The sequence below is a fragment of the Ischnura elegans genome, chromosome 12 (genome assembly GCF_921293095.1).
Source record: "Ischnura elegans chromosome 12, ioIscEleg1.1, whole genome shotgun sequence".
Lineage (NCBI taxonomy): Eukaryota > Metazoa > Arthropoda > Insecta > Odonata > Coenagrionidae > Ischnura > Ischnura elegans.
The window spans coordinates 81,982,093-82,009,434 of NC_060257.1; the positions used below are offsets into that span (position 1 = coordinate 81,982,093).

The 27,342-nt window shown below is 38.0% G+C and overlaps 1 protein-coding gene across 7 annotated transcripts in view; it reads left to right on the forward strand.

The window, feature by feature from the left end:
- LOC124169348 (neuronal acetylcholine receptor subunit alpha-7) overlaps window positions 1-27,342 on the forward strand; it is a 92,008-nt gene that overhangs the window by 19,863 nt on the left and 44,803 nt on the right. For all 7 annotated transcript variants that reach the window (XM_046547941.1, XM_046547939.1, XM_046547935.1 and 4 more), the window contains exon 2: window positions 21,883-22,022. In XM_046547941.1, coding sequence (XP_046403897.1) covers window positions 21,883-22,022 — 140 coding nt within the window. The remainder of the gene's footprint in view (window positions 1-21,882; window positions 22,023-27,342) is intronic.

Genomic DNA, 27,342 nt, shown 5'->3' on the forward strand with positions numbered 1-27,342 from the left:
TAGCCAATTGCTACTGATTCTTACGTTTTTATCAACATGACGGCATATGGAGTTTTACTGAATTACTAACTTTACATTTCTGAAATAGCTACAGCATAATCACCCCACCTCATTGACCTATCTCCTAAATTTACTGACGGAACATCGATAGTATCTACTGGAAAAAGCGCCTTCTCCAGGTTGTTTCCAGTAGAAAAGGGGAAAAATACTAAAATGTCCTTCGGAGTGACTAAATTATGAAAGCATGACCCTATGGAGCACCAATTAAGCCATTTTATTGAAAAAATAAGGAAATATAATTGGTACATCGACATTCCCATGATATCATTGCCCTTATTACTTTTTGTAAAACATGATCATTACAAACGATAAAATTGGTTTTGCTTGGATGAGAACAAGTTTTCCAAGTCTTTCTTCACGTCTACCTCTATCTCGAATTATTACTTATGGAATGCCGGTCTCCTCGCCGTTGAGACAAAGTGGAAGCCGGAGATCGGGTTGTTGTGGTGGCTTCCCACCCAGATGGTCCGATTTCAAATCCCGGCTGTGGCAGAGAATTTTCAGAGACAGACCGATCCCGGCTCGAATGTTGTGTGGAAGACATTTCAAGCGCAACACTCCGTCCGGCGGATGGGACGTTAAGGGGCAAATGCCGACGCCGGGTTTCTCTCCACGCATAATTACCTACCCTTTCCTCATGGCGAAATTGTCGGTAGTCTCCTCCAATTACCACCACCACCTCCATCTAACTTCGTTTTGCAATTCTTCGCCGAAATTACGAAAGTAATAATAATATGCCTTTATTTGGGCGAGGTTGAGACTATGAATTCCCCTCTTCCACCTAACCCCTCGATAGCGTCAATGCAAACATATTAAAAACTGATATATAAACCTTTACAATACAAAAAATATACAGTGTACACTATTAGAGAAATCTCAAAAAAATATAAACAAGTATGTGTTAAAATTTAGTGTAAATAATATTTCTGTTTGTGGGAAAAAAACATGAGGGTAAGGATGTAATATCCTTCAGCGAAAAAACCCACTGCAGGAAAACGCCCACACAAGAAGGGGGGCGTGAAAAACCTGCGAAAACCTAATGAGTGAAAGCTTAAAGTATGGTACATTTCTGAGTGAAGTTACAAATAGATTTGAAAAATCATTTCTGTAATATGAGTGGTGAAAAGTAACTTGTGCAGGGTATTAAAATTTGCTCGCGGAAAAACGTGGCAGGCGGAGACATCGTAGGCTATCATCGGAGGCGAGAGAGACCGTCCCGGAGTGGTGAGCGGGGATGCCCGGCGAGGAGAATCGATCTCCTTCCTCCATCTACGGGGCCCGCATTAAAGAAGAAAATAATATGGCCCGCCTCTCTCTCTCTCTGTGGGGGCGGGGAAGGGAATGCCATAAAAACCAACCTCAACAATTTTCCCCAGATTCAAATCTCACCAAAATTTAATATGGAATAAAATCCACCCTCATATCTCTGCCTCGCCACAAACCTCCATTTTCCTCTGTTCCATTCCGTCACCCAGCCGTCGATAAAAGGGGAGCGGGGTGGGGAAGGGGTTAGAGTTGGGAGATACGTTAAAAGAGGAACTTAACGTAGTTAGAACGCATCGGTAAAAGTAACAAGAATTTGATAAAACTTTGATCGCATATTTTTTGAAAGGCGCACTACCAACGATCGAAAAAAAAGAAATTCCTATTCTTCCGTTTTTGAAATATTTGATAGTAAAATTAGGATATTTTAACATTGGCTCTTATGGAGAAATGCAGTTTTTCGGGCTAGCGAAGCTGTTTGTAACAAAAAGTTGTCGGTATGGCATTCATTAGAAGCAAAATTTGGTTAATAATCTAAATACATAAGGTAAAGTATAAGTTCATGATGAAATAAGAAAGAAAATTGCGAAAAACTGCCTGAAACTAACAAGATCAAGCGGTGCCAACTTCGTAAAACGAAAACCACTACACCGACTTCGCCTAAATAACGCAAATATATTCAGGTTCTCGGCTTTTACGCACGTCTTACATATATTTTGTTTATAAATAAATATATTTATTTAGGATACATCACTTGAATTGTGAATATTAAGTTAAGGCGTGTCGTCAACAGTTCAGTGTGCAAAGGTTCGAAGCATCGTGGAAACTAGTCAAGTTGAACACTGTAAATACCTTTTAAAATCACTTTTGACGTTTTAATTGTAATTGGGTGCTTAATTTTAATTATTTTGCTAAAATATTTTGGAGAATTTTGCGTAAATAATAGGTAGCCCAAGCACATCATTTGACTTCAGCCGATGCCTTATTCTCACAATCTTAGCCCTTCACTGCATTTTGTTGATATATGATCCCACAGACGGATTTAGGGGGGCACGGGGACACGTGCCCCCCCCCAGACGCTTCAAAAATATACAAGATTTTAATACGGTAATAATTACGTTGGTTTTTTTTCGTGTATTAAGGTGACTCAATAATTAAATTGAATATTAATAACTTTCATATCAAAAGAAAGAGAATATTTTCTACGGTAATTTCTGTATTTTTTTCTATTTCAAATATGAGATAAACTGTCAGACCCTTGTGCTCCTCTCCCTCCCCCCCCCCCCCGCCGCCGTGAAAAAAATTCTGGATCCTCCCCTATATGATCCAATAGACTCATTGCCGTTTATTTCTGAAGGGCTCAATTATTCCTCTCTAATGCATACTGTATCAGACATGATAAATCGTTATACTATGTGGTTCTCGAAGCAGTCAGTTGGTGTCAAAGGCGATAAGCTTCTGATTATGTTGAAGAGAGTCAGCTCCCCGTACGAGAAATGAATAAGAGGATTTACCCGAGTGATATCTATTTATCTAATTAGTAAAGATACGGGCGCAAATGAGAACTATTTGATGAGCATGTGAAATGAAAGTCTTTTGTGGAAAAGTTCCAAATATGTGATACATATCCATTTAATGTAAAAGTTGTCTATAATCATAATGTATCGCATTTAAAAAATATTAATTTTTTTCCTTAATAATTAAAAAAAAGCAGAAAAATGTAGTGACTGAAGCGTTTCTATATACATTTTATGAAGAAAAAAAATTTTTGGCATATATTTAGAAATTCATGCAGTTAAAGGTTAATATGGAATAAAATCCGCCCTCATATATGCCTCGCGCCACAAACCACCATTTTCCTCTGTTCCATTCCGTCACCCAGCCGTCGATAAAAGTGGGGAGTGGGAAGGAAGGTTGGGAGATACGTTAAAGGGGGAACTTAACGCGAACAATCTCACCAGTAATTCCGTGGACCTGTTCCACCCCCTAGCCTCTCAAAATCCAGTCGTCCCCATTGACGCAAAGTTTGGGCTTCTCCCCGCTCTAGAGAGAGAGAGCACTCGCCATAAAGTTTTTGAGTAAGTATTGACGACAACGCGTCGCGAAACATATGCGGGGCGGGAGGGGCGAGGAGAAGCAGGTGGCATTCCTCTCGCCCCCCCCCCATCCCCATGGAGATGCGATCGTAATTTTTTCGCCGCTCAAACTTTAATGCCCCGTTTAACGGTGGGCGGGCGACGGTGGCGCTCGGCTGCAATCTCTTCTTTTAGGACAAGAATCCTAATTGTTTTATCAATACTCGGGGCGTAGCTTTGACGGATTCAAGCGGCTAAGAGAGCGAAACACTACAGTTTCTGATTTTTCAAATTAGTTACAGCTTAAAACTAAAATTTAGAACACTTACATATACAAAGTTTTCCATGGTTGAGATAGAGGTAAATTTTAATGTCCAAATAATTGGAAATTAAAAAGCCAATTAGTAAATAAGTATCTCAGCTAAATTACACGATATATTCAAAAGTAAACTTTGTTATATTCCACACAATATTTATTTCAAAAAATAAACTCTACCGTTTTCGACTTTGCCACGTCGCTATCAAGAGGTAAAAGAACAAATCGATAGACAGAGAGGGTGGTATATACACTTGTATCAAGTGTATACATCAAGTATATATGCTGTGTGTCAACAGACTTTATTGTGATTACTTGAAGTTTACTTTATGAATCTATCATGTCACCATTCGGATCCAAGCGGCAAAGTTGGGCACAACGCTACCGTTTCTGATTTTACGAATTAGTTGCAGTTTAAAACTAAAATTCACCTCAAATTTTGAACACTTGCATGTACAAAGATTTCCATGGTTGAGATGGAGGTACATTTTAATGCCCAAACAATTAAAAATTCAAAAACCAATTAGTATCTCAGCTAAATATTTACATGATATATTCGAAAATAAACTTTGTTATATTCCACACAGTATTTCATTAAAAAATAAACTCTATGGTTTTCGACTTTTCCAGGTATCTATTTGGAGGTAAAAGAACAAATTGATAGACAGGTATATATACTTGCATCAAGTGTATACATCAAGTATATATGCTGTGTGTCCACAGATTTTATTGTGATTACTTGAAGTTTACTTTATTAATCTATCATATCACCATTCCACGAAGTGAACTCGCAAACCATTGATTTCATAAATATTTACATATAAATTTTGACAAGGATTTTACCACTATATACATCCTGAAAATTTCAATAGGATAGCGTATTTTTTAGCGCTAGCAGGGTAATCTGCTACCTGCTAGCATCCTGTGTCGTATCAGCGCTCAAAACCTCGCCCCAAGGTCACCTCACTTGCGGCAGCGGGAACCAGAACGACGTCACACGGGGTTTTCCCAGCATTCATACTTAGCCGTCGCGTTTTCGCGCGCTTGAAATTTTTCTCTTTTCATTTAGACCAGTTCATATGTTTGAGACGTTCCTACCACAAAACGAACGAACGATATATCATTTTCATTTATATTAACCTGCGTGATGATCATTTCTTCAAAGCATTAAAACATGCATAAGATTCTTGAGCTCTAGGTCCCATAGTTTCCAGGAGAACTCAATCCAGTTCCGGCCAGAAGAAAACTTTGGCTAAACGCAAAGAATACAAGCAGATTAGATACCGCAGTCACAGAGGAGAGGTATATTATGAGCTTTGGAGGGATAATTTAAGTTTCCAAATTTTGAACGACCAAGGAGAAAATATTTCACTTCTCCTAAGCTCTCTTTCCCATTGCTGATTCAGTCATATTATTTCTTGACCAAATTTCTCAGTTTTCCGTGGACATTTCTCGCCTCTTTGAACAGTGGACTATAAGCGGTACTTGCTTGCGATCTCTTTACGATAAGAATCCCATTTGCTTTGTCGATACTTCGGATGTAGTCGCGGGGATCACTAGAATACGCGTTAAAAGGGTCTTACGGTAAAGCGAAGGAAATATTTTCATTAATGCCTCATTGAGTGCAATAAATGCAATTTGGAAGACTTCTGTGAGATTGAAAGTAGGACTAAAATATCGATAATAATCATTATACTGTGTTCTTTAATTTCTCCAACGAATCGGCGAACGTAATTAACGCCTAAAAAGCTCAGGAAAAAGTAAATAATATAATATAAACCTGAAGATATAATCATATGAAGTTTTGCTGCCAAATATAGTTTTTCAAAATGTAAACAACGCATAATAAGAAGGTATATGAGGGAGATATGCTTGTAGCTTCCTTTCCCGGCTAAAATTCAATATTGGAAATAAATAAATAAAACTTTGTAAGGTTCACTATTATTTTAATATGGGCACGACCCGGGTTTCGTAACTTTACGAAACCCGGGCAGTGCCCATATTAAAGTAATACTGAACCTTACAAATTTTTATTTCTTTATTTCCAATATGGAGAGGTTTCACAAAGTAAATCCTGAAGTTATCAGTTATAAAATTCAATACTTCACAATCACGGTAATTCTTTTACTAGAGGGAAATCCATATTTCACTGATCCAGTAAATTCTATACAACTTAGAATGATCGGGAAGCTCAAACTAGATCCTCTTAATCATTGTGACCTCCGAATCGATTAAACGTGAAGCGACTATTTCGCATCTCCTACCTTGTAGACTGTCCTTGCCTCTGATTCCAGCTAGATGTTCAAATCCCACGGTAAGATTAAGTCGCACACGGTGACAGGCCAAGGCCAGATTACGAAATTGGCACATTCACCCAGTACAGTCACAATCCGTATTTAGCATCGGTATTCATTATTAGAGCCAATCCCCCCGAAAACTCAACGATGCATATTAAGCTTACGACTATTCTTCATATTTTTTCACCCCATCATTATCCGTTCATCTTAGCGACCTATTTAACGATCACTGAGAAAATTGAGCCGACGAGGGAATTCTAGATAGGAAAAAATGTTTTATGCGTGCAACGAGCACATTTCCTAATTATAAACACCGTAATATTATAAACAAATACAATTACACTGGGTTAGCAAAATATTAGAAATGTTCAAATATGGATAACAATGATAACATATGACAGAGCGATAAAATAAAATGATACAATTTAGTTAAAAAATTTGATCAATCCATGATTCACGACATTTGCTACTTGATAATCATAATCTCCATCAAGCATTTCAAACTAATTTTGATATGCATATATTAACTTTGAAATCCTTCGATAAATAATGTTAATTAGTGCCTTGGAGTGTAGGTCTTTAAGAATTAAATGCATTTTTTTCAAACGTTTCGGAATATTTTCACCTTCTTCAGGGCTTTTTTTGCAATAGATTTGATTTGTTTATTAGATAATAATAAAATCTCGGAATATTTTCATCGGGGATTTTTGTAATTTGATTATTAAATAATAATAATAACAATGAATTTGTTTTGTTGAATAATGACAAATAGGGCACAAACGATGTCCGATTTCAAAAGATAAAATAGAGACAATTCACGGGGCGTAACTATTTCCCGGCAACACCTCGGTCATTCATGACTGGCTGGCGTCGTGCCCTCGCTTTCTGAATTTTTGTGAGAATGAGCACATCCTGGATGGTTGGGCGTGGATAAGAGTAGGGTATAAAGCCGCTTGCGTGTCCCAAACAGCTCTATTCATCTCCCCTCCCCCTGACCCTGGAAAAGGGTCTGCCTCGTGGATAAAGGGGGATGGGGTGAGGGGTGATCTGGAGAGGCCCTGCCACTCTCAAGGGTATTTTTTTTTCTCTTAACTATAGCCTCGCGTGCCGTCGCCCTAGCCTCCGGCACGTGTCATTGCCAAAGGTCCTGGCGCCACGTGCGTTTGTTTTGCCAACAAAAAACAAAGACCGGACAGCAAGCGGCAAGATTCGGTATACTCGATAGATAATATAATAACGTAGCAGCGCATGCGAGCACAATAAAAACACATTCGCGAGTGAGTGAATTACAATAATATCAAACGGAGTTGTTTATTTTTAATATTCATCGCTATGCTGAATTTTCAGTAAAATATCTCGTCCTTTATAGGTGTATATATATATACCACTTGAACTTGCTAAAAGCGATCAATGAAATTACAAAGCGGAGTGAGTTACAATTTAATTTGCTCCATCGTAGATTGTTTTGATTTTGTTTTTTTGAAAAGGCTTTCAAGTGCTTGAACATCGTCATATTTTCAGAATTTTCTTTGCCTCTTCTTGACTTGAAGTCTTGAAATACATCTCCAAATAAAATTCACCATAATCAACGAAGCGAGTAAAGGAAAGCTGCAGGTAAAATGCTTCGTATAAACTCATCTCAAAAATACACATGGACCTCAGATATGCCAAAATAGTGAAATACCAAACTAATTTATTATTAAATGACTAAAATTCCTAAAGATGAACCCACATAAAAATCCTGCCCGAGCAATGCAAACCAACAAAAATAACATTAGCATTGAAAAATGTGAAAATTAATGTTTACGTACCTGAAGCAAACCTTCACCTAAAACAACTGCAATGATTTCAAACGAAAATTTAGTTTGCTAAAATTATGACCTTTCCAATAAAACATACCAAAAGCTTTCCAAAGTGCCTGACTTAATTTACTCTTCACGAGCGTCAATGTAATTCAAAATTAAGAAATGGCAATGAAAGATAGCATAGTTTTCTAAGAGAATTCAATCGCGCCGAGTTCTCCAACCAATTAGGCCACAGAAGTCTTTTTAAGGTCAAAGGGAATGACTTTCCCCCACGAGGATTTAATTTCATTTATGACACTACTCATTTTACATGTTTTATTACTCACTACACATTTTATATACTTGATAATGGTGTAACATCCGAAACCGGTCCGTATTTTTAACTATATTGTGGAAGTAACAAAGTGTCTTTTATTGCTAATTACTTTACTTCTCAAATTAGATCATAATTCATACGTTGCCATGCCTCTTTGCTATGAGCTTATATGCGTTAAGACAATGCATATTGACATTAATAATGGTAACATTTAACAATATTTGAGACATTTTTTGAGAGCTTGCATGTAAACTATCACTACATTCTTTTGCAAACCTATTGCATACAAAAAATCTATTATTTTCGTATGAATTTATAAAAATTGAGAACAGTAAAGAACGATTTATGTTATTTTTCTCAATACAAAAAATAAACAATAGCTTGGCAATACAGAAAAATCTACACTTCAATGAGTAGTAAGTAAAAAAAAAAATTTTAAATTTCAGGAGACATCAAAGCCTTGGAATGAATTACGAAAGCATTTAAAGCCTTTAACTTCATAGAAATATGCGTTTTGAAAAAAATATTTTAAAAACGTTGAACTTATAAATTTCACTAGCACCAAAATTTTAAGCATGAAAATTACTACTTTGTGCTCTCAACTCAAGACGTTTAATACCGAAAACTGAGCTTACGAAATAAGTAAACATTTTACCATTATATGTTACTTTCTAAGAATCTGAGATCATAATAATACTTCATTGCTATTCAAATTATTCAATAAGCTTACATTTCAAGCAGCATATCATCATAAACTTGAATGTAGGCTGCTATCGACTTGAATCAAGCTACTATAATTGGTTGCAGATGTTTCCCCTTTTGGCAAACCCTTGAAACCTTTTGAAACGGTGTATGAATATGAAAATGTCCTTGAAGATGGAAAAGAAGATATGAAATGAAACGTTTTTATGAATTTCCATTAGCATGAAGATTAATTAGGGACTCCATTTCTTTTACAAAAACAATATTAAGAGGAACTCTGTGCCTTGATATTATCATAGTAATTGCTAACACATGCCCTACGAATATATTGAGTAAGCTGAATTCCAAAAAATGCCATCTTGCTTAAAAAAGCAATTATCTTGGACTCGGCTGGCAGCTGCCATATGCTCACAGACAGTAGGAAAGGATGAGACTGAACATTTTCAAATGAGATACTAGCCGAAAGCTCCAGTCATTTGTGGTCAGATAGTAAAAATAGACTATACGAATAAATTTCACGCTCTTCCTTCAACACTTGGAATGTTTCAAGGTTTTCAACCGAGGGATAACCATAAAAATACATTTTTCCACAAACACATTGGCTAAATCCTTCCTCTCAAACTTAAATAACACTAGGATAAATATAAAAAATAAAACGCATACTCGAGAAACTTTTGCATAACTATGATTGATATTATCTTTATTAATAATTAAATATAACTATAAAATATTATTGTTCATATTATATCCCCACAAAATTTCGTCTGCTTTCATCATGCGGTTCAATTTTCATCAGAATAGGCTACTCCTTTCAAAACACGAATATCGTAAATCCCATTTCGGGCTTATCTTTTTTTAATTTACAGGTACCAACGTAATCTACACTTTTAGTAAAAAAAATTTTGCGTTAGTCGATATTTTACTTCAAAAATGAGATTTTTGTGAGCATGACTAACCGATAAAATATTTTAACAAATACAATCCCCTGTGTTGAATAATGATTAACTGACACACCTTTTTCATCGTTTTTTTCCTCGCTCGGATGGGAGGCTCTTGCAATATTTTTCCAGTGGTATCATAGGTCTGTCCATTGAAACTATTCTTCTATTAGAATAAATATTCTATTTAGTACTGATTCCATTGACTTCGATTCCTCCAAAATGAAAACCGAAGCCCTTAGATAACTAAAAGACAGAAACCTGCTATTGATTATAGCTTGTCACTCGAGACATGTGGTGTTTTAAACCTGCTGCGTGAACGAAAGTGAAGAGGAAGAATGTTCGAGGGTGACTGGAGAAACATTTATCCATGTTAGCACTCATTGTTCATTAGTACGTACCTACTCATTTTCCGCGTGGCAATTAATGTGAATTTATCTATATTAGTGCCTCTTAAATAGAGTTAATGCCAGTCAGATATTCATTACAAACATACAGAATGGTATATATGATCTTGTTTTTTCTCGGCGAATATTTCTTATAAATATTTCTCGGGTTTCTAGCCGAGTGAGACTTTTTTGTTCTAACGTTTCGACGGAACACTCTTCCATCGTCCTCAGAGAATGAATGTGCTGCAGGCCCGCCTTCCTGCGCTTATATAGCCGTTCAAACCGCGGGGCATTGTTGTCGCCTTCTGTCCGTTATCTTTTTGATTAACGGTTTCCATTCCGTGCTTATCGTGTACCCAGAATCGCGATTTACTTTATTCCTCTCCAGCCGGATCTCAATGGCTTCTTTAAGGAGACGATCCCAAAACAAAGGTGCCTTAGAGATCACTCGAGCCTCATCAAAAGATATTATATGATCTTCCGTTAGGCTGTGTTCAGCGAGGGCCGATTTCTCCGGATGGAACAGTCTTATACACCTCTTGTGCTCTTTAATTCGTGTCTCTACCGTGCGCCCAGTCTCTCCGATGTACACTTTCCCACACTGACATGGGATACGGTAAACTCCAGGTGTTCTGAGTCCCAAGTTGTCCTTCACACGCACTAAATCCCCACGCAGTTTTTGCGGTGGTTTGTGTATAGTTTCAATATTCCGCTTTGCTAGAATCCTCGATATTTTCCCGGCCACAGTTGAGACATAAGGCAGACAAGCTCTTGCTATGGGTTTCTTATCTCTGGAAGGCATATCTGGAACGAGGAAGCTTTCAACGCGGTTATTCTTGTGCTCTGTGTTAGCTCTTAACAGGGCGAGCGAAATCTCTTTCTTCGTATACCCATTTCGGAGGAATGTTTCCCGTAGGTGATCTAATTCTTGTGGGAGGCTTTCTTTGTCTGCTATAATATTTGCACGATGCAGGAGGGTAGAGAGAACAGCTCTTTTTTGAGATGGATGGTGGTGACTTAAGCCATTTAGGTACAGGTCAGTGTGTGTTGGCTTCCGATAAACTCGGTGACCTAAAGTTCCGTCCTCCTTTCTTTGGATTAATCCAAAGAAAGGAGGACGGAACTTTAGGTCACCGAGTTTATCGGAAGCCAACACACACTGACCTGTACCTAAATGGCTTAAGTCACCACCATCCATCTCAAAAAAGAGCTGTTCTCTCTACCCTCCTGCATCGTGCAAATATTATAGCAGACAAAGAAAGCCTCCCACAAGAATTAGATCACCTACGGGAAACATTCCTCCGAAATGGGTATACGAAGAAAGAGATTTCGCTCGCCCTGTTAAGAGCTAACACAGAGCACAAGAATAACCGCGTTGAAAGCTTCCTCGTTCCAGATATGCCTTCCAGAGATAAGAAACCCATAGCAAGAGCTTGTCTGCCTTATGTCTCAACTGTGGCCGGGAAAATATCGAGGATTCTAGCAAAGCGGAATATTGAAACTATACACAAACCACCGCAAAAACTGCGTGGGGATTTAGTGCGTGTGAAGGACAACTTGGGACTCAGAACACCTGGAGTTTACCGTATCCCATGTCAGTGTGGGAAAGTGTACATCGGAGAGACTGGGCGCACGGTAGAGACACGAATTAAAGAGCACAAGAGGTGTATAAGACTGTTCCATCCGGAGAAATCGGCCCTCGCTGAACACAGCCTAACGGAAGATCATATAATATCTTTTGATGAGGCTCGAGTGATCTCTAAGGCACCTTTGTTTTGGGATCGTCTCCTTAAAGAAGCCATTGAGATCCGGCTGGAGAGGAATAAAGTAAATCGCGATTCTGGGTACACGATAAGCACGGAATGGAAACCGTTAATCAAAAAGATAACGGACAGAAGGCGACAACAATGCCCCGCGGTTTGAACGGCTATATAAGCGCAGGAAGGCGGGCCTGCAGCACATTCATTCTCTGAGGACGATGGAAGAGTGTTCCGTCGAAACGTTAGAACAAAAAAGTCTCACTCGGCTAGAAACCCGAGAAATATTTATAAGATACAGAATGGTATTAACCGTAAACATATTAACACAAGAGCCTCATTTTCCAGCTTTGAATATTTGTTTGTGAATGATGTCAGTAGGAAATAATACATTGCAGCCTGGTCGAACCCATTTTCTTTGGAATCCACACAATGAAATAAATGCCTCTTGTTTCATTTCGCAGAAGTTAGGTTTCAAAAAATCCATATCATAAAATATACGAAAATTTGCTTGATCTGACAAGCAGATAAAAGACTTTATTTTTTACACACCACTCCAAAGGAAAATAGAGCAATCGTGGTAAAAATCAGTCAATAATCAAAATTCATAAATTTCCACGAATTATGACTAACTCCGTAGCAAGAAAAACTCTAATTGGAGCAACCCCTTAATTATTACGCTTAATTGTTAAGTTCGGATCGAATTAAAAATTTGCCTTCGTAATAATCGCAAAGGGTCGGTTATGATTGATCAAATGACATGTTTACAGTTTGAAAATGCTTTTTGAAGACCATCTACGGTAAATATAAAAATCCTTTTGTGATGGTAAACCACCGAATGCTTCTCGGCGTTCAAACTTGTCAGATCATAAACATCGTCATTTTGGGCGATGGTCGATACCGATCTATAACTATCCCATCCACTGGATATTTACCCAGCCTACAATCAGTACTGCCTGTGATCTCAAAAGGGAAACCATGCATCAGCGCCTAAGGCCCTCAAAGCCCATTCACTTCTTCTCCGAACCAATGTCCGCGGATGAAGGGAATCCAACGCTGCTGTCACGCGAAACAATCGCAAAGGATTAATAGAGGGTATCCCGATTGGCAATCTCTTCCCGACGTTAATTCCTAAGGACTTGACGCAAATAGTATCCTATCTGCCGATCCCACGTTCAATCCAACGGCAGATCGCTGAGTGCTACGCGATACCAAATAGCTACAGGCTTCCCCACAGACCACGGGTATACACGCACACAAAACCATTAGAGGCTTTACCATTGTGTTCTTGAAATGCCGCCTTGTATTGGAAATGGAAAAAAATAAGCGTCGAATCCATTGCAATCCATATCCCGTTCCCTCCTTCATAGAAATATTTCCAAAGCGTTTACTTTTACGGGATACTATTATGCACGCAATGAAATACTCCGACCTTGCCGTAGTTTCCGTGAATTATGATGTTTTATTTAATAAAAGGACTCTAAAATCCATGGGTCTTAAATGACTTTTTCGATTTCTTTTAATTTAGGTGAAAATTTATCAGAAACTGCGTATTTCAATGCACATGGATGATTTTCATGAGTACCTATGTCATTAAAACCAAGAAGAATATTCATTTAGACCTTTAAAAATAAAAATAAATGCTTATAATCAAAAACTATCCCGTAATTTTTATTTCAAACTAATTTTTTTATCACTTTTAACTCATTGGTTTAAAAGCTCCTCGTACTTCGCAAAAATTCCACGGGAATAAATACATACACACATATCCAGGAGAGGGTGCGTGAGATAACCTAAAGACAGGGGCAACGAACCCTACGAAATACATAAATTTAAGAAAATGGTCTGTCCAGGCCTCCACGTATCCCCCTTAAACACCGTACCTCATAAAATTATGAGTAATTACAGCCTTCAGTGTCCTCAGCACTTCATGCATTCCCTTGCTCGACTAATCCACGGACAGATAAAGATGCTTCAAGTACTGAATGAAACAAGGAATACTAAACACGCTACCTAGGGCAGGAGCCTACTGAATCTTGAAAGATGCATAATTTTGCAATAATGCTTTGACAACGACTGCACAATTACCCAGAAATCCCGCACATTATACAGGGTGGAGAAATTTTTTTCACGAAATGTTACCCCGAATAGCTAATGTCAGAAGGAATCAAAATAACTATTGATATTTAGGTCGAAAACGCACAAGTTTTAAACCACAGGAACTTAGTCCAGCGCTCCGATTAACTGCGAGTTTGTTCTGTTGCATGATGGTTGGGAAAACACATGACTTCGAATAGTTTGCCTGTTGGAGATCGCGCTGTATCCAAGACAGCTCGCTCACACAGTGCTACCACGCCAGCCTTCGATTCTGGGAGCCTGGGTTCGAATCTGCCGAGGTCTCGACACTCCAACTTCATTGCCATTACAATATCAATACGTAAAAAGAAATAAATCTATTAACCCAGGCCCCCCGGTTGAAAGGCCGGCTGACCACAGTGCTAGCGAGCTGCCTTCGATGCATTCGGTGAACAAACCATTAGAGGTCATGAGTCGTCCAGAGCAACAGGGCAAACTCGCAGCCAATTGGAGCGCTAGGATAGAAATTAATGTAGCTTAAAAAAATATACGTTTTCGAACCAAACATCATCAGTAATTTTGGTTCGCACTGGAATCAGCAATCCAGGATTAAAATTTCGTGGCACAATTCTTCTCCCCTCTCTTATCACTGAGAGTAATTCCAGCCTCCAGCGGCCCCTGTCCTCTATGCGCATATCGTTCGTCTGCTAATCCACGGACAGATAGGGATGCATCATCAGGACCCCGGGCAGGAGACCGCCTGCCTCCCGGGCCCGCTGGAGTATGGCCCGAGGAGATTACCGCGGACGTCCGTCAAGCGCATTTCGCCGCCACAATGGAGAAAGGCCGGCACTCGGAATGGCGGGGGACGAGTCGTCGGCCAGATAATGGCCCAGGGGCGGCCGCGGGATGTTGTGCTCCGCCCATGTGATCCATTGACATCTTATCGATGCCCCACCGACGCCAGCAGATTTAGGTCAGCGCCATAAACGCATCCTCGCACGGCGCCCCCTCCAATCCCCTCGGATTGGTCCCCTCCCCTACCATACCCTTTACCCCTCCCTCCCCACCAGAAATCCCCCCCTTAATCCCTTCTCTCGGCAGGTCCATCCGGGCTTGCTCGATATTCACCAAACGACTCTAAAATTAATCGATGCGATTCCAATTATTGAGGGCATCGATAACTGAAATTCGAAAGTGGGGGTTATACCCGAAAACCCTTTCCACCACATTGATTCTCTTCTGCTAGCCTATATATTTTTCTGTTCTAAATGTATATTTTTCTATTAAAAATGATTATTTATCTTTACATTTATGTATGCAATGTCTTTTAGTTTCAACCTCGCCCGAATAAAGATATATCTATTGATACCTGCACATACTATCGCCGTTCTATCCACCCTCTCTCGATGGTCGATATTCGATTTGCGATTTCCCTCGGTTTCGATAAGGAGGAATCGATGCATCGAAAACATAAATCCTCTCTCCCCCAGATATCCTTGCTTCCCCCTTCAATCTCTTCCCTCGGTAGGTCCATCTGAGCTTACTCCATCCCATCGCTATTCCCCAAACGCCTCTAAAATTAATCGATAAGTGTCCCGATTTCAATTAGAGTGGCTATCGATAACAGAAATTCCAAAGTGGGGGTCATTCCGTAACCCCAAAAAAAAACCTTTGCACCCCCGTCAATCCCTATTTTCATTGTAAAATCCTCATTATATTTTTACAAAATTCCATTCTGCTTCGTATAAACATAATTTCTTGTTTCATGTCTATTTATCTATTGAGTTGAAGTTGTTATTGCCATATGGAAGGTAGAATTTGTTATTGCAATATACAAGGCTATTTTTTATTGAATTTAATGTGTCTTGTAATGTTCTTTGGATTTTATTATTTATAATAGTTTTCTGATTGTTAAATCAAGCTAAAATTTTAATTATGTAAAGTATTTAGCATCTTTAAGGTCCACGGAAGTAAAAGCTTATTATTATTACTTCCGTCAATTTCTTGATGGTCGTTATTCACCGTTGACGTTCGATTTAAAGTTTGAAGATGTTTCCCTATTTCGATGAGGGATATCGAAAACATAAAGTCTTTGTAAGATTTAACACTTTCCCGGCGAACAACATGTAAAAACTCTTCTCGGGATACCGCGCGTGTAAGATTATATGAGAGCGCCGACGTTTCGGGTACCAACTCGCTTTAAGTCTAAAGTATATAAAAATAAAGTCTTAATATAAAGTCTTTGCTCCCCTCCCACAGAAATATTTGCTTGCACGTTTAATTCCTTCACTCGGCAGGTCAATCCGGGCTTTCTCAATCCTCCATATTCACCAAACGACTCTAAAAGTAATCTATGAGCTCCGATTTCAATTGAGGGGGTGAGAAGCCAAAGGGTAGAAGTGGTTTATTTTCTAAACAGAGTTAGGTACAGAAATTGCTAGAAGAAATATGCAAAAACTTGGTGACCAACGGATGCGAGTGAGTCTCTGTTTTGTGCTGACATCGAGTGGAAATTAAATGCACCACTAAATACCTAGTTGATCTCGTTTGATTTCTTTACTCTGTTATTTACTCTATCTTAATATCTGTACATAACATTGTTTAGAAAAAAATCACTTGTACCCCTTGGCTTTTAATCCCCTAAATTGTGGGTATAGATAATAGATACTCGAAAGTGGGGGTCATTGCGCAACCCCAATTACCATTTCCAACCCCTTGAATCCCCACTTTCATCATTCCATCCTGGCTCTCTCGATTATCGATATTCCCCGTTGACTTTCGACTAAAAGTTTTACGAATTCCCACGGTTTCGATGCGGGGTATCGATATATCGAAAACATAATAAAGAATTTGCTCCCCTCGCACAGTAATCCTTGCTTCCACGTTTAATTCCTTCCCTCTGGACTAGCTCCATCCCCGATAATCGCTATCGAATTCAGGAGGCTTCTAAAATGAAACGATTTGCTCCGATTTTGATTGGGGTACCAAATCGATAAATCAAATTCGAAATCGATGGTCATCCCATTCCTCTTTTTTCAACTATCCTAGCAACAGAACACCGGACTGTTGATTGTTGGTGGAGGACTACTCGAAGTTACCACCCTATTATAAGCCATACAGACAATAAATAGCGATTACTGGCATTTATTAGAGGAATCATCATCGAAATATTAGCATAATGGTTGATGTTAGCCATCATATTTAGATTGTGGCGTTATAAGCCAGAGGTGGCCATCCCTTATGTGCTCAATTTATCTATACCCACTGACCTTGTGGCCCATTTATAAAATTTAGCAATTTAAATTCGATAGAAACAATAAAATAAAATGTATGAAATTTTAATTCTTTCCAGTCTCTCACGATGGTCTATATTATCCATTGATTTCCGAACTCTTACTTTACTCAATATTCCCTCGCTTCAATGGCCATCAATGGCTTACTATTAACACCAAAAGAACACATTGTATAATGTAACCAATCATTCCGATTTGGATAATATTATCTATAAATAGATCACTGATGGTCGAAGGTGAAAGATTCGCTTTCCATCGGTTATTATTGTCTCCGCTACAATTTCCAGTTCAGAAAGAGTCGAGTACAAAAAAATTCATGCATGGAATTCTATTGTTTAATCGAATATAAATTGCAAAATTCAATGCATGGGACGCAAACTATGTGGCTATATATGATTAAATACATAAGGGTTAGCCATCTATTGTTTTTAATGGTGCACTCTGATGGCTAAAAATCAACCGATGTGCTACAATTTCTATGATAATTTAAATAATTAAGGTTGTCAATCGTAATTTTCTGTCCAATAGCTTGTAATGGGAAGTTAACCTCGCATTATAGAGAATACTTTCATAATGTAATTAAACGTCTGCGGCCATATCCTTACAATGGTATAGACTGATTGGAATAACCCTATACCGACGATCCACAGCAGTGTTTTGCTGCGAGGATAGTTGACCAAATAAAGAGCATTGTGAACACTTTTACCTCAATCTTGCTGAGGCTAACTAGACAGGATATACGTTGTGTGTACTCAGAGTTGTTACATTTATATCGGTAGTTAGGCAAATCGCCATCAACAACAGTAAATAATCATTCATTATGGTTCTAAATCAAAAGCAAACAATTACCGAAAATTCGATTAATTTTAGTCATCAATAACTAGGACATACAAAACCATCTTAATTGAGTAATTTCACCCTCTTATGTGCTCTTCCATTTTCCACCTTCCACACCCAAAAAGTCTAAACTCGTTAGTGAGAAAATTCGAATAAATGAAATTGCAACTTGGTCTCCCTAATTCCAATCTGTAACGAGTCCTCTCTGTTCTCCATGCTGGAAAATAGAGACACAATCTCTCACTTGGACAATTGATTTAAACTTTAAAGCAAATGGGTGAATCAAACCACGATCAATATTTCGGTAAATCAAATTATCCTGACTAAAGGTATTTGGGATAACTTGGCTCATTCTAGTCTGCATTGATGAGTGAAATATTCCACCAATCATAGGCCCAGCCTATCACCAATCTTAAAGTCCGTTTTGAGGTATTCAGAGGTTATTATTTATTTGTATATTTATTTAACACCAAATACAGCACTCAGGCCTTATTATTGGTGCATATAAAAAATAATAAATTATGTAAATATGATAAAACCAAGTACAAAAATTATCTCATAAATAACAGTGATGTTTAATAAATGCAATATATACAAAAAGGTGGGTGGGTATCAGAATGAAAAGCTTTGCAGTTGGCTGTTGAAAGTGGTGCAGGAGGAAAAGAGATAAAGGGAAGAAATATTCGAGAGAGAATTAAAAAGGGAAGATAAACGGCAGCCGGAATTTTGGCTGGTGTAAAATGTCTGCATTGCATTTCGCGGGGAATGCTGCGTGAAAAAAACGGGAGGAGATCTATCCATACAATCATCTGTATTACCCGTTCATGCTGCAGGGAAGAGATTATTATGAAATATTACAACTGCTGAAGACAAGTTGTGTTCTTAGTATAGTCTAAAATGAAGAAAAAATTATTTTCTCTTAACTAATGGCCACGTTTAAGTTAGATAATGCCGCTTCAAGATGTTGCAAATTAGCGAACGCCCTTCTCAATTGTTAAGTCACCGTAAGCTAAGTCAACCAAATTCATTTCGAACGAGACAATTCTATTTTGTCACAAGTTCTCCTCCTCTACGATCTCCGTACTCGATAACAGATCTCCGCCGTCAGTTTGCAATCAAATCGATCTTACTAACTTGGATTACAGGAGGGCGGAGAGCTAGCACTCTTTACAGTAATTACGTGTATCCATCATATGTATCACGCGACGAAGGGAATACACGCATCAATAGAGCAATGGGGTCTCAAAAATGAAATACAATATATCGAAATATTTTCAACTTTACTCATCTATGAAAGGTCATTGAGCTTCCCATTAATGATTTTTCTCGGCACCCAAGCGCACAGAAACTGCACTTTTTCACCAATCGGAAGTTACGATGAAACAATACCCACGTTACCACTGAGACGCTTGAGTCATGTTGGAACCAAGGAAGTGACGTCACCCGCCTCCTACTTGTCCATACTCTAAGGCAAGGGTCTCCCAAATACGCCTCACGGGCCGGATCCGGCCCGCGCACTCGTTTCAAGTAGCGCGCGATTCTCGCTTGTTTAACTCTGTGAGACGCCGCTAGGAGCATTGCAGCGCTGTACTACACGTCAAAGTCGCCTTCAACTGTTCGTAAATAAGAAATAAGCCACTGGATACTTCAGTAGACGTTGGAATCGAATACTTCAGTCATCGGCAAATTTGCTATCCGGCCCACGGGGCGATTTGGAACTTGGAATGTGGCCCTCGTGGCCTAGTTAATTGGAGACCCCTGTTCTAAGGTGCATGCTTAGCCAAATCAAAGTTGCCGCTTGCTACATATCTACAATCTATTCCAACTGCGTTCAAAGTTGAGGTGTTTCAACTTCGCTAATACATTTAATATAGATTGACCACGTCCTTAGTCGATTCATAGATACTCTCTCTAGCATTGGTCCGTACGTCGAAGTTGCCTGCTATAGCAATCACGCTCGACTCAACGTAGGGACAGTCACAGTGTAGCACTATCCGGGCAATATTCTCATCGCACTCACTGTCAACACGTGCAAGTCGAGTATAATATTCGACTGCAATCAATTTCGACGTAGAAAATAGGCTTTCCCAGTGCTTCGCAGTCGCTTTCCAATAGACGAAATCTATACGCACACATAAAAGAGGATGTCTGTTTGTCTGTCCGCAATGCGTTTCCATACGGCTGCACGGATTACAACCAAAGTTAGTGCATAGGCTCATCTCATGCTCTCGAGCCGCGTAGAGCTACTTTTGGTTGCGTGCGATACATCTTGTGCGTCGTTTTAACATTACCATTCGTTACGCCACATCATACAACTTCTGCGATTGGACATCCTGCCGGGTAGGCACACCTTCTGACACGCTCAAAGGGAGAACATAAGTCAAAGGATATTACATTTCACTGTTAATTCCCTCGATGCAAACCTTTTTGCTGAGGTGTGCGTTCACAGAACGTTTTTGGTCTACGCACGTACGGACATAAATAATGAGCAATGTTGCGGAGCGGGATGTAAGATGATCTGGTGCGCGGTGTACGGCAATCGTTCTTCCATTGTTTACTATTCAGTGTTTTCCGCTCACCGTCTTACTTTGAGTTTGAGTCAACCGTGGGATAGATTGGGGTGTGGAGTTCCAAGTATCCCACTTCCATGGGTACTATCCTTCCCGACCAACGCCGGGTGGCCTGCTAGTGAATAATAATAGTCGTGAGTAGGGTAGTTTCCTTCATTAAAGAAAACGAAAGGCATTGATTGCGATTCGTTACCCACCATTAGTGTATTCATAATATACAAATTATTTGGTGTAAGAATTCCCAGTTTAGACGAGTGGCAATGGTCAATTTTAACTGCATTTGAAGAAGGCCAGATTTGGCGCCCATGCGATGCCACTCCACGTGACGTCACAGGGACCTAGTTTCTGTACGAGTAGATAGGAGTTTTACATCGTCTGACATTACCAATGCATGTTTGTGGCACCGACTTCAGGGAAACACATCTTAATAATCACCTATTAAAACTGCCTATGGTCTAAAAGTTTCCTTCATTTGATAAGGTATTAATAATCCATATTTAAGGTAAGCGCTACCTGCTAGCAGGGTACTCTGCTAGCAGTCAGCATTGCAGCGGCGTACAACATCCTCACCCCAAGGTCACCTCACACGGCGAAAGCGGGATCCAGAATGATGTCACACGAGCTTTTCCCAGCATTCATACTTAGCCGTCGCGTTTTCGCGCGCTTGAAATTTTTCACTTTTCAATTAATCGCGAAAAATAGATGTCGTCATTTAAAAATCTGAAAGCGTGAAATGCGTACTCCAGGAGTAATAATCTTTCGATTTAGGCAATAGAAAAATAATGGGAAACCACCCTATTGTTATAGTAAAATAGTGAATCATAATAACTCACTCTAATCCATCTTTCCACTGATCGAGACCATGGCCAACGGTTTCGATTAATCGAACATGACTAATTCCATCCCATTATGGGCCATTCGGTCCATTCTCTGCCCCCGAAAACACTCCCATCCCTTTCGCCAGCCTCCGTTCGGCGGCGAGGCCTAGATATAAAATGCCATCGATTGATTCCCTCTTGTGTTTGCATGCGTGTATATGTGTGTGTGTTCATGTGTCTCCTCATATCTCACGCTCGCTTTTCTTCTCTCTTTCTCTCTCTCTCTCTCTTTTTCTCTCCCACCTCCCACCCTTCAACGCCCATGCCTCTACCCAACTCTCTCCACCCCCGAACGAACGCAAAACAGGATCGATCCAGGGCCCTCACGAGAAAAGGCTGCTCAACTACCTCCTCTCCACGTACAACACTCTTGAACGGCCTGTCTCGAACGAGTCGGAACCGCTGGAGGTCAAGTTTGGTCTCACCCTGCAGCAAATAATAGATGTGGTGAGTATAAACAAGGCAGCGATCCTTTCGGGTGATTATTAAGAGGTGTCTTTCTTTTGGAGGGAAAAAAACACAAGGGATTTTAAACCATGATGATCGGAAAAAAGATACCTAGTTCTTATGCTACACTATTGTGCCAAAAATAACCTTATTTGTCAGCTAGTGATAATATCTAAACTTCGTTTCTTCCGAGCAGATAAACGGTTGCATCAATATGATTCACATACTCTCCTTGCATTACTAAGGTAATAAACCATACGCTAGGAATTACTGTAAGCTTATTACTTTCTTATGTCACACGCTTGTGCCAAAAATAACCTTACGTGTGAGCTGGTAAGAGTAACAGAACTTCATTTCTTCCAAGGAGATTAACGGTTGCATCATTCGCATCCTCTCCTAGATAATAAATCATACGCTAAGAATTACTTTAAGCTTGTATCTGGATCATACAGGATGTAATATATTTGCATGTTCTTTTTAACAGAATGTTGCAAGGAAAACCGTTACGTCTTGGTACCCACCAGGAAAAGGAGAGTTACAGAGTTGTTCTTACTCCGGTTAAATTTGTGGCTCATGAGGCTTTAGGAAGTTATTTTCCGTAAATATCCATTGCCTAACATTCTCTATCTACCTAATTCTATTCAATATACATCGTTCGATTTCAAAATAAAATATTTTGACGGAGAAGTTAATAACGATTACTCATAACATACTACGGAGTGGTATAGAAGGATAAAATTCAAGGTTGAAATGTAAAAGAACCTGGTTTATCTGTCAACCTGATATATTAGGCTACACAAATTTGGCTGGCGAGAGGTGAAAATTTCTCTTCCCACCTGAATGTTGTACATGGAAAACTATAAGCCTGGTTTCACACAATTTTCGATTGATAGAAAAATTCTGTCCAGAATACCTTGTATCTTCTTTCGTTCCTGGTGGTTGTCGAGCTTCAGAAGTTCATATTAACTCCAGTACAATGATTAGTTATAACTGCACATCAAAGACTTTTTGTTAGTTCTGAAGATAGGCAGCCTCGGAGAATACCTTTGTACTTCGACACAGCACAAAATGAACAAATAGAGATTAACGAAATTACGTTATTTGGAGATAAAAAATTGTTGAAGGATTGAAAATTTGTCACCAAATATTTCTCCGAGTGTGACTTAACTTCTCTAAATTCTCAAGGCATAAACCACTTACTGTTCTTTTTTTTTGAAATGAGAACTTGGAACTTTATAGCATCACGAACATAAACCAAATGCAGTAAGTTTTGCAAAACCAAACTAGAGATCTTAAATTATCCCTTTTCAGATGAGGTGGAAAGACAATCATGAAATTTTTCGCGAATTTCGCTGATTATAATGTCTATCAGATATGGCCTTAATTTTAATTGATTAAAAAAGAGAAAAATTTAATATTTGCAATATATTATCTCCACGAGAGGACTTGGCTTTCCCTCCAGAGAAAATCACAATTGGATATAATTATTTATCTCGCCTTAAAATTATTAATTATAGCCACATGGGACACTGAAAATCATCAAGGTCGCGCACTTCCCTTCATTTTGACGCACTGGGACTCACTGAAAATTTTCAACCGCACTTATCGAAAAACGCAAGAATGCCAAATATGAATGCAAATGAAGAAATGAAGTAACCCAAACTAAAATCAGTTCTGCATACACATCGTTCTTTCTAAATCGACGTAGAGCTTACGCTCATACTTACATAAAAGTTGCGTAGATTTCATAGATATTTAATTCAAAAAAGCCATTTGATAACAGTTTTATTCGTCACAGAGAGATAAAAAGACAAACAAATTTATGCTCTACGCCATACCTAAGATTAGCTTCTTTTGGGCATAAATTAATTTGATAGAATTTTGCTAAAAATAGTCGTAAAAAATTATCTGTGACACTGATTGTGCACTTTTTTAAATGTTTTGATGAGCGTATTCTTACACCCTCTAAAAATTGTGCATCTTTCCCAAAAGAATTATTTATTTGAAACTTCGAATGTAGTAAATAGTAAGTAAGAATAAATATAAACATGCCTTAGCAGTTACTATCCTTAGAGTATTATTATAAGGCATCAAAATATAAGTGCAGTGATTTTCTATTACTCTACTCAACGCTCAAATATGCATAAAAAATTCACCGCTTAGACTCCCAAAATAAAATTAGAAATTAAGCGAAATAGACATTTTTGACGTTAAAATTGGTTTGAAAATCCGTCTCCGTTTTTATCATCGCGAAAAGGCACATGAATGAAGGCAACTTTTGAAAGAAAAATGCAACCTCAAACTAATAAAAGCGGCAAACACTTTGTATTGAAAATCGATTCATCCCTAGATTAAGCTATATCCTGGGACAGATAGAAAAATATTCGACATTTTTAGGTTTATTAGAAAAGCATATAATTCGATCAATTGTCAGATTCGATTATAACGCGTGAAAACGTTTATTTTGTGTTACTTAAAAATCGCACAGATATTCAACAAAAAGAGTGAATTTATCAAATTTTAGTTCTCGCACTGCACACCTATGCTATGTGGATGGTCATATAATTTAAAATTATTTGCTAGCTAATCAAAACAACTGGATTTTTCATGTATTTCCATTTTGCAAATATTATATTTCTGTTTCTTCTATGAAATGATCTGAATACTTACATCTTTAAGCCGTCGATAAAATGTCCCTGCATGTCAGAAATCAGTATTTTATATATTTATTCAACTAACAGGCAATCGAAAAATTCATCAAATATGCAAAAATTTCACATGATGGAATAGTGTATTGCATGGATGTAAGACTCAAAATAGACTTATATCAGCTCTTTCTTATCACATCTATTTTACAGACTGGAACTTTCCACACACGAATCTCAGACTGTTTCACAGGTTTACATTAATTATTAAACTGCATTCCTTTTTTTAAAATCTCTTAGAAATGAACACCTATATTTTCCACGTTACTCCCAACCAATATCGCCAAATTCATTCCTCTTAGTTGTTCCTGAATTAGTCTCATTCTCCTTAACACTCTTCCAAAACGACTTCTATGACTTACTACACATTATCCTGTTATTCCTTCATTTCTCGCTTCTTTTAATCCCGTTGGTGTCATATATTTTCACCTCTTCTTCCAATCATCACCATTTATTGTCTCAATATCTTTTTTACTCTGATTTGCTATAAAAGTAATCCTTCGAATAAATGGCTAAAATAATTCTCTCCGGCAAGTAAATATGACTCCTTTTCATAAGTAACATCAAGTGAATCAATAATGCTAGAATTTGACACTCAAAATGGCAGTATTAATTACTGAAGTAATAATTTTAACGATTTCCTTTACCTCTAGCATCGCATAAGAAAAAAGTCATTTTGTGTGAACAATAAACATGGAAATTATGCATAAATTTTCCATCTTCAATATCAGTAATGCCCTTTTATAATTATAACACGTTGTGAAATGAAGTTCAATCGACAAATCAAATCAGATTATTAAACTCAAGCAGGTTTGCAAAATATGAGGGGAAAAGACCAATGTTATATCTTTTCAAAATATTATGCTGTTTGTGTCGGTTTTCAGAAGCATGTGAACTTCGCTTCGCATTTTTTTTCATTCCAAACGTTATGAACAGCCGTATTTGTGCCTTTATTTCCTCTAAACAATTTAAACGGTCTAGCATAAAATAGGAGCTCTTCATAATATGACGATGGCTTCACCTTATTAGAAAGCTGACTTCAAAGCACGCCGAGCACTGTACAATGGGGTCGTAAAAGTAACAACTATAACAATTCCTGTAACGCCTTTAATATTGCCCAGTTTTAAATATAAAATACACTATCTTGCTCCATTGCCACCAATATATCAGTACCTCAGCATCGAAATCTCAAAAATCCTTAATACGCCTTTGTACGTTGAAGTGAACATCTCTATCAGGTAATAGTGGTAGATGGAATTCGAAAAAAATACTGAGAACAGGTCCACCAGAATACCCATTTTTATGCTCAACTCGCCAAATTAATTTCTTCAGAATTTATGAAATTATTTATCATTCTGATCCTTTATTTTGTCAACTTCAACTAATTTTGTGATAGCAATAAAAAGAACTTTTTTGAGGGTGTCAAAGGAAGGAATACTGATGAAGATGGAATGACGAATATACATTATTGATTACGCCAACGCAAAAGCTCAAATTCAATTCATGACCGCTCCAATTCAGGTCTAAAACTTGCATATATAATTGGAGTGAGCTCAAAAACCGCTAGAACACCTTCAAAATTGATTATACATTTTTAGTCTATGCTTCCAGATTTATGGACAAATACATGAAGTTAATACAGAAAAAGAAAGGTCAGCTACCATTACCAGTTTTTTTATAATTTTAAGCGATCGTATTTAACACATAGATTCGGCAAGCTGTAAATTCATTCTCTTTTCAAAGGCTTTAAAATACAAAACAATATAATGTATATCAAAGCATTGATTTTTATAAGTAGATAGAATTGCCAACTCAAGGTAAGAAAATAAAATATTCTTAACTTGAAGAACTTGGAATAGGATCGCAGCCGTAACGCTAAGGCCAATAGGGCTAAGATACTCATTGTTTGTTGCATAAAAATTCTTCAAAGTTTAAAATACATAAAAAATTCAACGCAAACATTGTAAACACATTTTTAACTTAATTAACACTATAACTAATGATAAGAGGTCATATTCCTTCCAGTAGAAGCTGAAAATCTATTTTATAAATCAATTTACATTTTATTTGGATAGCAAAAAATATACATCCTCAGAGAATAAGCAGCTGAGAATCAAGTAGAACACCGTGGTTTCATTCCAAACGCCAAAAATTCAGCACACAAGTAGAATCAAACTATTCAATAAGTCGATACATTAATTATCCTGGCAATTATATCCATCATTGTTACGTAACGCTCGATTTTTGTCGCCTATTAAAAGCTAAAAATATTTAAAAATAAGAAAAATGCCTAATTTTAAGATAGATTTTAATGCTACGGAAAAGGAATCGTGCTAATCTAAATTCAGCACCATTGGTAGTGGTAACAAGAATTTTTAACTATAAACACGATAACCAAAATTATTTGCATTTTTTCCTTGAATTATCTGGTTTACTAAAAAAATCTCTGATTGCATATGTAATCGGGTGTAAATACAGCATGAGAATAAAATCTATTAAAAGATCCTTAGCACACTCACATAAAAGAAATCTCTCGCTGTTTTTCTTTTCCATCCCATCCTATCGACCTTTGGTATGCCTTCCCAATATCCTCATCCCTCCTTCCTGAATAACTT